This window comes from Anastrepha ludens, chromosome 6 (genome assembly GCF_028408465.1).
Source record: "Anastrepha ludens isolate Willacy chromosome 6, idAnaLude1.1, whole genome shotgun sequence".
Lineage (NCBI taxonomy): Eukaryota > Metazoa > Arthropoda > Insecta > Diptera > Tephritidae > Anastrepha > Anastrepha ludens.
The window spans coordinates 17,541,930-17,555,004 of NC_071502.1; the positions used below are offsets into that span (position 1 = coordinate 17,541,930).

A 13,075-nucleotide genomic window follows, 5' to 3' on the forward strand; every position below is an offset into this window, starting at 1 on the left:
GTTCTGGTCCCATTTAGCGTCGTGTCATTATAGCCGTGTGACTATGAACGGGTATGAAATTCACGACGTAAATATTGTTTAAAAGGACCACAACTCACAAAACTGTGCACAATTGCGACCCATTGAAAAATATTGGGCAATTGCTAAAATAAAATACCTTTTCTCTATTAGCGGGGCTTCAGTCCATATTAGTCAATCTTATAACTGCATTGTCGTGCTCTGTCTGTCACAATATTCGTTCTAAACACATCTACAAATGTGTGATTCCTCATAAATGTCACCCAAACAATTGCATTATATTAAAGTCAATCATTCCATTCTAAGATTCAATTGAAATTATTGACACAAAGAGCTTTATTTCTCTGTAGTAACCAGTATGTAGAAAATTACAATATAAATAACTATGCAAATGCAAATGTAACTGTATATGTGCGTATATTCCTGTATGGGTATACATATACACCATGGCCATATGGTCATATATTTGCATATTAAATGCGTATGCGAAAAGTGGAGAGAAAGTCCGGGGCACGCAGAATGACATGCTCGAATTCTAGAAATGACAATTTACCATCACCATCCACATCCGCTTCTTCCATAACCTTATCGGCAATCTGTTGATGCTCCTCCGGACTCAATTCATTTTTCGTCATGGTTGTGAGACAAGACATAAGGTCGCCATGGCCAATGAAGCCATCCTGATCAAAATCTGTTGAAGGAAGTTGAAAATGGAATTGAACGAACACAAACAGGTTCAAATTGTGCACAAAGCTAAATGTGATGAGTAAGAGGGAGGGATGTCGGCTGTGCGGTGCGGTGTTCTGCGTGCATGTGTTTGAAGTGAAATTAACCAGTGAGTGTGTTTAACAGGTATCCTGTACAGGATATGCAAGCAAATGCCGATGTGTGACAACGCATACCCCATGCACATATCCACATACACGTACATACATGTACATAAAGGGTGATCAGATTGGAGGTACTTTTTCCAAATAAGAGTTTTTTGACAGATCACGCGTCAAATTAAATTTATTTAATACTAATTTTTTCAGTATTCGTTGACATTTCATCATGGAAAGACTTACGCCTCAATAACGTTTGCAAATCGTGCAGTTGGCTTAGGAGAATTGACGCTCGGTGAAAAGTGTTTATCGCGTACTCAGGCCAGGTGTTCAGCGTTGAGTCCCATTTTTGGCCTAATGACTCAATTAATAAGCAAAATTCCCGTATTTGGGCTGAAGAGCAGCCCGAAGTCATACAAAAACAGTCACTACAACCATTGGAAACAATAGTTTGGTGCGGCCTTTGGACTGTAGGAATCATAGCCCCATATTTCTTCAAAGAAGAGGCTAACGCCAATATAAGAGTGAATGGCGAACGCTATCGCGCCATGATAAAGGACATTTTGATGCCGAAAACTGCAGCCCGTGATTTCCACAACATCTGTGTGGCTCCAACAATACGACGGACATCCTTACTTGCCATAAAACCCGTGAAACAATGGATCTACATCGTCTTCGTTTCATTGAACAATTTAACTCTCGCCACGCACCAGTGGATTGGCCACCTAGATCGTGTGATATCACATCTTTAGGCTTCTATTTGTGGAGGTGTGTAAAATTTAACCACTGTGTGGATAAACCAGCTTCGATTGAGACAACGCACTATGGCCATCTGTTACATCGGAGCTTTTCCGACTACTTCAGGCCCGGCATTAGACGCTCTGGTGAGTCTACCACCACTTGATGTTTTCATCCAAGGAGAGGCCTTGAAGGCCATCTGCAGGCTGAAGCATAATGGGAATTGATACGGCCCCTGTGCGGCATTGGACAACAGAGTGGGCATGGACTTCGATCCAACGTACCTCGCCATGCCACTTGACTCCATGCCATCAAGAGTCGTACTTGAAAAGAGATACAGTGTAGTGCTGCCAGAGGCTTAATTGTGGTCAAACTCTGAAAATGAGCCCGGCAAACACTGTTCTCGCATTTTGACGGATTTCTCCGCATCAAGCACGGTTCCAGCTCTGGTGTCTACGTGGAATACAGCGGGAAAAACTACACTTTGTTCTTGGAATGCCCGCATCTGTGTTTCAAGCGGAGGTGTATGCTATTCAAGAAGCGACAGCCCTCCAACCATTTCAAGGGTAGTTGAGTACTGTAATTCCAGGTTGAACTACATTGAACTGATGCTAGCATGGGTCCCGGGACACGTGGGTATCGCGGGCAACGAGATCTCTGACTCTTTAGCTAGGATGGACTCTGATGTCAACTTCCTTGGCCCGGAACCCGTTCTGCCACCCCCTTCTGCAACCATCAAAGCGGTGGTTAGCAAATAGGTTACTTTAATCACACCCGAGCCTGGCAGGCTGAGAGAGGCGGCAGATAGTGATTTTACCTGTCTTGTCCGACCGACTGTCGCAGTTCCTCCTGCCATTAAGCGGAAGGGGCTGTAGGCAGCCTGTTGGACTGATGACGGGACGTTTCCACGACAGTCGGTTCTACGTTACCGAAACGACCCGGATTTATATACGGCCAAGGATTGTCACTCCAGCAGCATTCCCCGTATGTAAGTATGGGGAATGTTTATGCTACTACAACAACAAGAACTGATGGCGTGGCTCTTTCTATGGGCGAAGCACTTGAAAAAGGTAGGCAGCTCAGGCACTCTGCTCAGCTTGTGAAGAGGGGGATGAGACGACGGACCACTTTCTGTGCGTCTGCCCGGCTTTCGCTCGAATCGGGCTTGATATCTTTGGCACTGATGTGTTAAAAAGCGACCACCTTGGCTCCATGGCACCACAAGATCTACTCAGATGTCGGGTAGATTTAAAGAAAATTGAAAAAGGAACCCGAGTGCAGTACAAAGGACTTAATTGTGTTTGAGTACTGTACTTGCTAGTGTGTCCCGACGAAAAAAGGGGCATTGGAAGCCAATATCACTAAAGTTATTCACGAGATACCACCCGAAGTCCTCTAGCGAGTCATTCAAAATTGGTGCTTACGGATTTCCGTATTTCGGCCCAGTTGCGCCCAACATTTGCAAGGGATTATCTTTAAAAAGTAAATGTCATGAACGATTCTGCACTAAAACAAAAAAGATTACCCAATCAATTTTAACTTTCGTTGTTCTATTTCAATTTAAAATCCGTTACCTCTAAATTGATCACCCTTTATATATTACACACATACTCGTATAAGCATTTAAGCGAAGGAATGGTTTTGTGCAGAACAGGGATAGTGAAGTGTAAAGGATGCGGGGAGGAAGCTGCCAAGGAAAGGTGCTAGCAATTTTGTGGGTGTGCCCGTTCGTCTTCGTGTATAGCAGCAGCACAGCACGTTGACCTACAGAGTTTGTACCCAAAGCAATTTGCTTTTCTGATAAGACCATTTGTTGTACATGGAAGCAAAGCGGGAACCCTGATGTAGCTGGAGCGTCGTATTCATTAAAATTTGCTCCATTTCTTACCCATATAATGCATTACAATTTGTAGTGATTACCTGCAGCAATGCAATTTTATACCGAGCAGCACTACAGTCGAGCTTTCGCATGCGTGCATGTTAGTCTACATATAGGCGCATGCCAAGGCATGCACGAATCGTTCGTGTATGTGCTGTAGGTTTATTCAATTTTACTTAATTGCATTACCGCTTACTATGCATATTTTACTAGATTCTTATATCTTATGAACAAATACAAAATAGGAGGCATATAAACCAAACGAAAAACAACACAGACACACATTGAGGAAATCGGATTATATTCACAATAAATTTTACATCAACATAGAATTGTGCATATTTACATGTAGGTATATATAGAGAAGTGTAGATGTATACCAAACAGGAAAAATTTAGTTCAAAAAATGTTTGAATGCTGCTTTGATGACCATTTTTCGCAAGCCTATTCAATATGAGCTTGAACTGTGCCAGTATAAAACGAGGTCGCATTAAATTAATTAAATTTTCAGTGTGGAGATGGTTGATGTTTAATGGAAAGATGCAAAAAATACTTGTAAAAGACCAAAAATAAGAAACATGCAAAAAAACTGTGCACAAAAATCAGTAGTTGAGAAGGAGTAATGAGTAAATGTCTGCGTGTACGCGGCGAAAAAAAGACACACGCCTCACTTATGACTATAAAATTTGACATTTAACTCTTTTATTTAATTTTAACCAATTTTCAATTACAATATACAATAATTCATTCCTCGGCAAGCAATGGCGAACCCCCCGTGTGTATTTCTGCTATAGAAATGCGTCTCATAAAAACCATTTGCCGTTCGGAGTCGGCTTAAAACTAAAAGTCCCTCCATTTGTGGAACAACATCAAGATGCACGCCACAAATATTATATGAGGTGGAGCTCAGCCAAACACCTAATAGAAGTGTACAGCCCGGAGACCGTTCTGTCACTCCCTTCTGCAGCCATCAAAGCCATGGTAAGCAAACGGGCTACTCTAACCCACAAGCGAGCTTGGCAGACTGAAAAAGGCTGCATATGGACAAAACTAATGTTACCTGTCACGTCCGAGACCGACTGTCACAGTTCCTCCTGTCACTAAGCAAAGGCGACTGTCGGAGGCTGGTTGGACTGATGACGGGCCACTTTCTACGGGCGAATACCATGGAAAAGGTAGGCATCTCACTTCCCACACTTCTCATATCCCACTTTCTGTGCGTCTGCTCGGCCTTCGCTCGAATCAGGCTTGAGGGCATAATGAGAGCCTTATAGAAAGTTAGTTTCGTTAGTTAGTAAATTATTGAAAACGTTTTTTCTACCTACAGTTTTAAGCCGACTCCAAACTTTATGGCAGAAATACTCTCGGAGATTTGCCATTCTCTGCCGAGGGATGCTATTATTTCTTTGTTTCAGGCACGGAGATTCACCTTGTATATCTAACCTCAAGTCCCTTGTGCGACAATTGTTAGGAGGATCATTACGCGCAGTAATCTCGGCATCTGCTTCAACTATTCTGCTGTTGCGCGGCTTAAATGAAGACATCTGGACACTCACTTTTTACATAGGCTTGGATTTAAGTTAGTAGGAATGTCTAGACATTTTTCCGCGTGCCCTAAAAGGGCATAAGTTCTTAATTTAGGATGTAGATTTTCCTATCGGCAGCTCGTACAAGCACTAACCCACACATATATAGCACGTATCCACTTAACAAACGAGTACATACCTAAAATGCTACAAAGAAGCTTCGTTTGGCATTGACAAAGTGTTTATTGATTTCGTCGGTGACTTTGAGAAAATTTAAGTGAAAAATGTATTAAAAATACTTTGAAAATCTATGCAAATATGCGCAATAAATATAATACACATCGAAGCAAACATAAACACGCAAATAACTTTGTATGTAAGAATATATAGGTATAACCAACAAATATGGATATATACGTATATGTATGTAAATTAGGGTGGTTACAAAAAAAAAAACTTTTTAACAGTAACAGATTCTACTATTGCAGAAAAGTTGCCTTGTTTGGCATGTCTTCTGTCGCTAGCAATGGCCTCAATTATTGAAATTTTTATTCGAATCCGGAAAATTAGAAACTTTTTTCGTTAGTTTTCGTAACAAGTTTCACGATGGCATCGAGCTGAATTTCTCCTATCCATTGGCCATTATGGACAATCGGATGTACGCAGGAAAGGCAAAATAAGAGCTTCGAGTAGAGTAAATCTAATAGTCTCTCCTTTTTGAGACTTGTCTCGTTTTCCGGAGTGCTGGTATTTTAAGGCGCTTCAATGTAGGCGTCTATTTTGTAATAATATATTTTTTTTATAAAATTTTTTTTATTAAAATATTTTTTTTTCATCTTTTTTTTTTAAATATATTTTATATCAAAGATTTTTTTTATTAAAAGTTTTTTTTTCTTAAAATATTTTTTTATTAATATATTTCGTTTATTAATAAATTTTCTTTATTAAATTTTTTTTTTATTAAATAATTTTTTTTATTAAAAGTGTTTTTATTAAAATTTTCTTTATTAAAAGTTTATTTTCTTAAAATATTTTTTTTTATTTAAGTTTTTTTATTAAAATATTTGTTTTGTTAAAGTTGTTTTCTAAAAAAATTTTTTTTGTTAAAAGTTTTTTATCTAAAAATATTTTTTTATTAGTATATTGTTTTTATTACATAAGTTTTTTATTAAAAGTTCTTTTTCTTAAAATACGTTTTTATTTACATTAACATTTTTTTATTAATTTTTTTTTGTTTATAAAAATATTTTTTTTTGTTAAAAATGTTTTTTCTTAAAATATTTATTTTTATTAAAATTTGTTTTATTAAAATATTGTTTTTTAATATTTTTTTTTGTCAAATTTTTTTTTATTGAAATTTTTTTTTTATTAAAATTTTTTTTTTTCTTAAAATATTTTTTATTAACCTCTTTATTAAAATATTTTTTTTGTTAAAAGTTTCTTTTCTTAAAATATTTATTTTTATTAAACATTTTTTTAATTAAAATATTATTTTACAACTCTTTTTAGTTTATCTGATGGCCAAGACATTGAACTCTACAAATGCGCACGTGAGGCAGTGAGCGATATTGGTTCCACCGGTATCACGAAGTTTCAAATCCGTTCGACAAGTACCTCTTTGGATTGCCTTTGATATTACCAAAACGCATATCTTTTTTAAGGCGTGCGGGATAATTCGCAAGAAATAGCTGACTGAATCGCCACTGGAAGGCTTTCGTAACCGATTTGGTTGATTAATCCAACTAGCGCTTCTGCACCACTTGCCACCATTTGCCACATCCTCGCTATCAACTTGTTTAATAGTTATCTTACAGCATGACATCGCACAGACTGGACGGTTTAAGAACCTTATTAGGTTGTTAACATCCAAGCCCAGAAAGTTTCTCGAGGCTTTCGGACAGTAGTTTGATTGTCGTCCGTAAGGCAGGGCATTCAGAGAAGAAATGGAAATTCCCTGGTTGCTTACAACGGTGACAGTGTGTGTTGTGAGGGACGCCCATTTTGGTTGCTTATTTCACCGCCATGAGTTTGCAAGTATCTTTTTGTTTCATATTTGTCAGTATTGACGATTATTTGAGGTTGTTGGTGGTCCATAACGTTGTGCTACTTTTGCATCTCATCTGGTCTCTCCATCCACAATCCGCGATTCGGAGGTATTTTGAGGAGATTGTATTATTGATTGCTGCACCCAGTCGTGTGAATACCTATTCTGCAAGAATGTTACTCCTGGCAGATTTCCCTCTTGCCAGTTCGTCCGTTTTTTTCGTTTCCGTCAATGTACCGATATCTCGGGATCCAAATTAAGGTAACTTTATGGCTTACGCTCAAGGTGGTAAGGCTATTCCTGCTTTGTTCCAATAGTTTAGAGGTTGTTGTAGCCGAATCTAGTGCTTGGAGTGCAGATTGGATGTCCGAAAAAATAGCGATATGGCACTTAAAAGAGAAGTCTGCGATTGGGAGCCTACAAGCTTCCCCTATTGCCAGTACTTCCGTCTGGAAGACACAGCAAGTATTGGGAAGGCGCAAAGATTTTTCAATTCTAAGTGTATGAGAATATAAGTATAGCTTCTCCAACAATAGAAACCATTTTAGAGCCATTTGTATAGACTGTATAGACTGTAGTGTCGAAGTTATTTAGTGAAAGTCCACTCTCGAGATGGAAAGAGAGTGGCGAAATCCCCATAAAATGTCACAGTTGCGACGATGTAATCAGCCCTCCCCGAGGTGAACTGAGTTTGTCGCAATAATAGACTGGCATGACCGCATTTTTTGCCCTCCAGCGACCCGCCTCATTTAACCTAAATCCACTCTCGGCAGCCATCTTCTTGATATCGACATCTACCGGAATAATGTGTGTCAGTGCATTACGAGCCTTCCTAGGACATGATCTGGATGCACGGACCGTTATGGCACAGGCTGATCTTTCTATTCTGCAAAGTAGTTTGATATTGCAATCTCTTCCAAGAACATTTCACCAAACTACCGATCCGTAAGTTAAAATTGGTCATATAACCGTCTTATACAGTCATAAAGTATACTTTGGTTGAATACCCCATCTTCTTCGAAGCATAAGTTTACCGGCATACAGCGCAATTTCTGATTTCCTTACCCATTCTTCAGTGTTCAGTTTCCAGCTAAGTTTGAATTCTAAGATTACTCCTAAGTATTTTGCACTGAATGATATTGGGAGAGTTTGTCAATTAAACGTTTAGTTTTCAGCCTATCTGATCACTAGTCTGACTAATTTCGATCAAGAAGTTACATTGTCTACGAAGTCGCGAAGGCTTCTAAACGGCAATTCATTGAAATGGTGAAAACCTAATGACCATTGAAGTGAATGACAGGTATAAGAATACCTCCACAGGTATTGTCACTAACAGCAAGTGGCTGATTTCGATGTAACATTACCTGAGTGCCAGACAATGTTCCGGCATCTTTGATGATCTTGAATATGTATTTCACCTTTTCGTCTATAAAACCATAGGTATACTGCTTTTCGAGCAACGAAATTTGGATTTGATTTTAAGCCGTACCAGATTTTCCCCATACCTTTTAATAAAAATTTCTAACTAAATGGGTTTAACGAGAAATGCTAGCACAAAAAAGAAGTATTCAGTAGACGAATAGCCAACGAAGCACTTGAGGTCCGTCTAATTTGAAGAGGAAGCAACTTGCACAGTCAGGAAGAGGAGAGCTCGGTGCATATTTCAGAGCTGAACTGATTTCTCGTTCAACAAGCAGCGCGGAGTGCTTTGCTATCTCTTTCCCTGATACTTTTCTCCTTCACTCCTTGACTATCTACCCTCTTTTCAGAGTACTAAATACAATGAGCTTTTTAGCCTGAGTGTTTTAGGAGACACCAAATCTCTTGATGCTCCTTGGCTCGAGCCGTTCAAGTTTCAGCGTGGAGTGCAGTGATCTAAATTACTTTCATATTATTGCATTTACCATACAGTACGTCACTTGAGCATGTTTTACATGCGATAATAAATGGTGGTTTCAAAAATGTCAAACATTTTCTAAGTCGAATTGAAATTTCAATAACGAAGGCAATTACTGGCGGCAGCAGATATCTTTATTTGGACCGAAATTTTGCCCACAGGCTGAACAACACAACTTTTCCATCAGAATTCAATAATTGGCAAAAGTTCGACGCACCCTAATATACATATGCACTGTATATACAGATGGAAAACTCACAAAAAGTAATATGCTTTCAGCTTTATTTATTAGTTTGATTCCATTTGCACCCCGCTTAGGTTTTTGCCACATTTATTTATTTGTTGGCCGACTTTGATTTCAATTTAATTGTAGCTTTGCCCGATAAGTCTATAAAATTGCTTTGTTTCAGGCGTTGGATATTAAAAATTCATAGGTTTTTGTCGGCATTCGTTTGTTGATCACAAGAGGAAATTGAAAATTCCAATATTCCTACGTAAGCAGATTAGAGTGCAACAAAAACTATTGGAAAACTGATTTCGTTTAACAAACTGCATTAATAATTTCGTATTTCCTATTTATTAAATGCTTAAATGGGTCTAAAGTAAAGTAAGTGTAAAAAGATTTATTATTTAAATGGCCAGTCAATTGATGATTAGCGCAGCAACGGAACAACAGACAATGAATTTTTATTTGCGCATATTTTTTTGTTTGCTGCTGAATGTAAAAGTAATCGAAAAGTAAGATTTTTAGGACTTGGAATTTATTGTATTTCATATCGTTTTTTTTTGTTTTCGTAACGTAAGGCACAGGCCAATGACAATTTCCGATGAGGCGTCACTTGAGAAAAAATTCTGCGGAAAGTTTTTTGTACCTTTGCACGTTGGTGACGGCGAGTTTCATAGGCGATGAAACAATGAAGCTGTATGAAGTTTACGTCGACATGGGCATAGCGCCACAAATAAAGATCCAGTGGCTCCGGCTGTTAAAGTATTTGGTGCGGTACCAGCTGGTGGTAGCAGAGGAAGGGCCAGGCCACGAAGGACTTGGCTTTACTTGGTGTTTCCAGCTCGCGTGATTAGCACGAGAAAGAAACGACTGGTGCGATTTGTTGAACGCGGTGAAAATCGTTGAAACGATTATCGCGCCAATTAAGAAGAAGAATCTGAATTTTTAGAGAATTTTTGGATATGCAGTAAAATAGCCCATGAAATTTCAGTAAAACAAATGGAAATTTGAAGCGGCTAAAAAGCGCTTGGATTTTTAGTCGTTGTTTTCTGAAAGCTTTTCGACCTTTATTCTATATAAAAATTAATTTCTGATGGAAGGAGGTCTTGCCATTTCCAAAACCAAAAAAAAAAGAACTAATCGACACCTGTTTTTATAAATGGCAATTACTATATCAACGAACCGCAACAGCCGTCACCCAATTTTTTTTTTTTTTTTTTTCAAAATCAGCGCGATTCTTGAGCCGCTTAATATTTGCACTTTATCATACCGAAATTCAATGGCATATAAAAGTGCATACTTGTAGAATTTTTTGCAAATATTCAGAATTCAAAATTTAGATAGAAACTTGTGGATTTTTTTATTTTGTGAAGCTTGAATCTGTAATGTATATGGTTTTGGATAAAAATGTTCAATAACTACTCTAGACGTAAACTTTAATTAATTTACGTTAGAACTTAAAGATGTTTGGCTGCCAAATTAGCATACGTACTAGGTTATTGAAGATGTTTTGCGGCTCGATAAGAAACGGTTGGTACTAGTTTATATTACATTTTTTGTTTTTTATGTTGGTACACTCTTCATATGAAGGCATTTTAAGAGTCATTTCAATGTGTGAACTCATTTTTTTGCTTACAAGCCTATGAATCAACGTGTCACAGTATTTTCTACAATGGAAAAAATCAAACAAAAGCAAAAGACTTTCCGCCATCAATTAGTACAGTAGAAAGATTGGTTGCTGAATTTAAAGGTGTTCGTAAATCCTTGAAAACGATCCACGTCAAGGACGTTCAAAAACAGCAACAACGCCAGAAATCGTAGAAAAGTACAGGAAATCGTATTGGGAAATCATCGAGTGACTGAAAGAGATTTAGTAGAAGCCCTAGTCATCTCGTTGGGCAGTGTGCGTAATATTTTCACTGAAGAATTGGGTTTCAGAAAGTTGTGTGCAAAATGGGAGCCGTATTCGCTAGCAATGGAACAAAGACATATTCGAATGCGACTATGTAACTTTCTCAGCAAAATTTAGAGCGTTTCCGATAATGTGTATTTAGTGCATCGATTCATAACTATGAATGGGACTTGGGTATATCACAATGATTCTAAATTAAAACAGAAGAATGAATAGTGGTGTGAACCTGACTCTTCTGCTCCAAAACGAGTCCGTGTCCAGAAATCGGCAATCGGCCAAGAAGGTGTTAGCATTAGTTCTTTGGGATGCGAAAGGAATTTCGTTCGTGGATTGGACTTGAAAACTTGTAAAACAATACATTTTGAATATTATTGTAACCTTTTAGATCAGCTGAAGGAAAAAATTCGTAAAAAAAAGACTCAGTTTGCAAAAGAAAAAAACCTTTTCCTTCAGACCTAAAAAAATGCATGTGTGGAAAGAGTTTTTCATTCAATGATGAGGTCATAACAGCTATGGAAGCGTATCTTGCATCCCTCCAGATTCTCCCTTCAAGGATTGCAATTCATAAATTGGAATCTCATTGGAACAGGAGTATTGATGTTCAGGGAGACTATACTGAATAATAAAATGTATTTGAGTCGATACAATTGTGTTTTTCTTATCGAACCGCAAAATTTATTGAACAAACTAGTATAAAGATGGATTCCAAAAAAGGTATTTTATTGTATTTTTTCATATGTTTTTCTTCTCAGTTTCACTGAGCTCAATAAACACTCCCATCACAAGTAATCGCTTCCTCCTCTAACTCTCCAATACCTTTGAAATATACAAATTTATGCAAAAATATTATTCATAATTGGCCTGGACCTAATAACTTTATAACATGCGGCATATGTAGATAGTAAAGATGCCACGTCAAATAAATTTTTGTAAAAAATTAAGGTTGCATAAAAATGTTGAGGCTTATTGAATTAAGAAGAAATCAATCATATGGTAGCATGAATCTTTCACTGCTCTCAATGCTGGGCTGCCCATATTCGACGGACCCAAGTGTTTTTTTTAAATCAAAGAAAAACACAATTTTTTTGATGTTGACGATAATAATCATTTTATTTGGTTCAAGTAAATTTGTTGACATCACTTTTTGAATATGAGTTTTAGCTAACATTTCGGCTGGAATAGCGTCTATTTCCTCACGGATGTTGTTCTTGAGCTCTTCTATGGTCTTTGGCTTATTAATATAAACCTTTGATTTTAAATATCCCCACAAGAAGTAGTCAGGTGGCGTTAAATCGGGCGAACGCGGTGGCCAGTCAAAATCGCCATTTTTCGACATCAAACGACGGGGAAACAATTTCTTCAAAAAATCGCTTGTGGTGTGAGCTGTGTGTGGTGGAGCGCCGTCTTGTTGAAACCAGAACTGCCTCATACGCCTTCGACGAATAATTGGCATCACAAAAGTGGTTATCATATCGCGATAACGCTCCTGATTGACGGTAACAGCTTGACCATAATCATTTGCGAAGAAAAACGGCCCAATAATCGTTTTCGCACTAACGCTGCACCGAACAGTGACTTTTTCGTCGTAAAGAGGTACCTCTTGAATTTCGTGAGGATTTTCAGTGGCGTAAGTACGGCAATTTGGCTTGTTTACCGTCCCATTTAATAAGAAATGAGCCTCATCGGACATGATGATTTTGTTCCAAAATTGCTCGTCATCTTCAGCCATTTCCATAACTCTTTGTACCCATTCCAATCGACGAGGCTTGTCCGCAGGCAACAATCTTTGCGTCAATTAAATCTTATACGAGAATAAATGCAAATCAATGCGGATAATTCGTTGTAAAGTGGTTCGAGCAATGCTCAACTGCTGAGAACGGCGATTTTGGGATGTCCTTGACGACGACTCAGCACTGGCCCGTACAAGAGCAATGTTCTCATCCGATCGCCTTGGTCGGTTTTGATTTGGTCTCTTTGGATTAGAAAGAGCATCACCAGTCGAAAACCTTTC

At 38.1% G+C, this 13,075-nt stretch overlaps 1 protein-coding gene across 2 annotated transcripts in view; it reads right to left on the reverse strand.

Annotated features, from left to right (window-relative positions):
* Positions 1–287: 287 nt before the first annotated feature.
* The window catches only part of LOC128866436 (calcium and integrin-binding family member 2), a 61,597-nt gene continuing 48,809 nt past the window's right edge, over positions 288–13,075 (reverse strand). Inside the window, exon 4 of one of the 2 annotated variants that reach the window (XM_054107163.1) lies at positions 288–709. In XM_054107163.1, coding sequence (XP_053963138.1) covers positions 492–709 — 218 coding nt within the window. In that variant the 3' untranslated portion in view covers positions 288–491. The remainder of the gene's footprint in view (positions 710–13,075) is intronic. The other variant, XM_054107161.1, reaches the window with a different exon arrangement.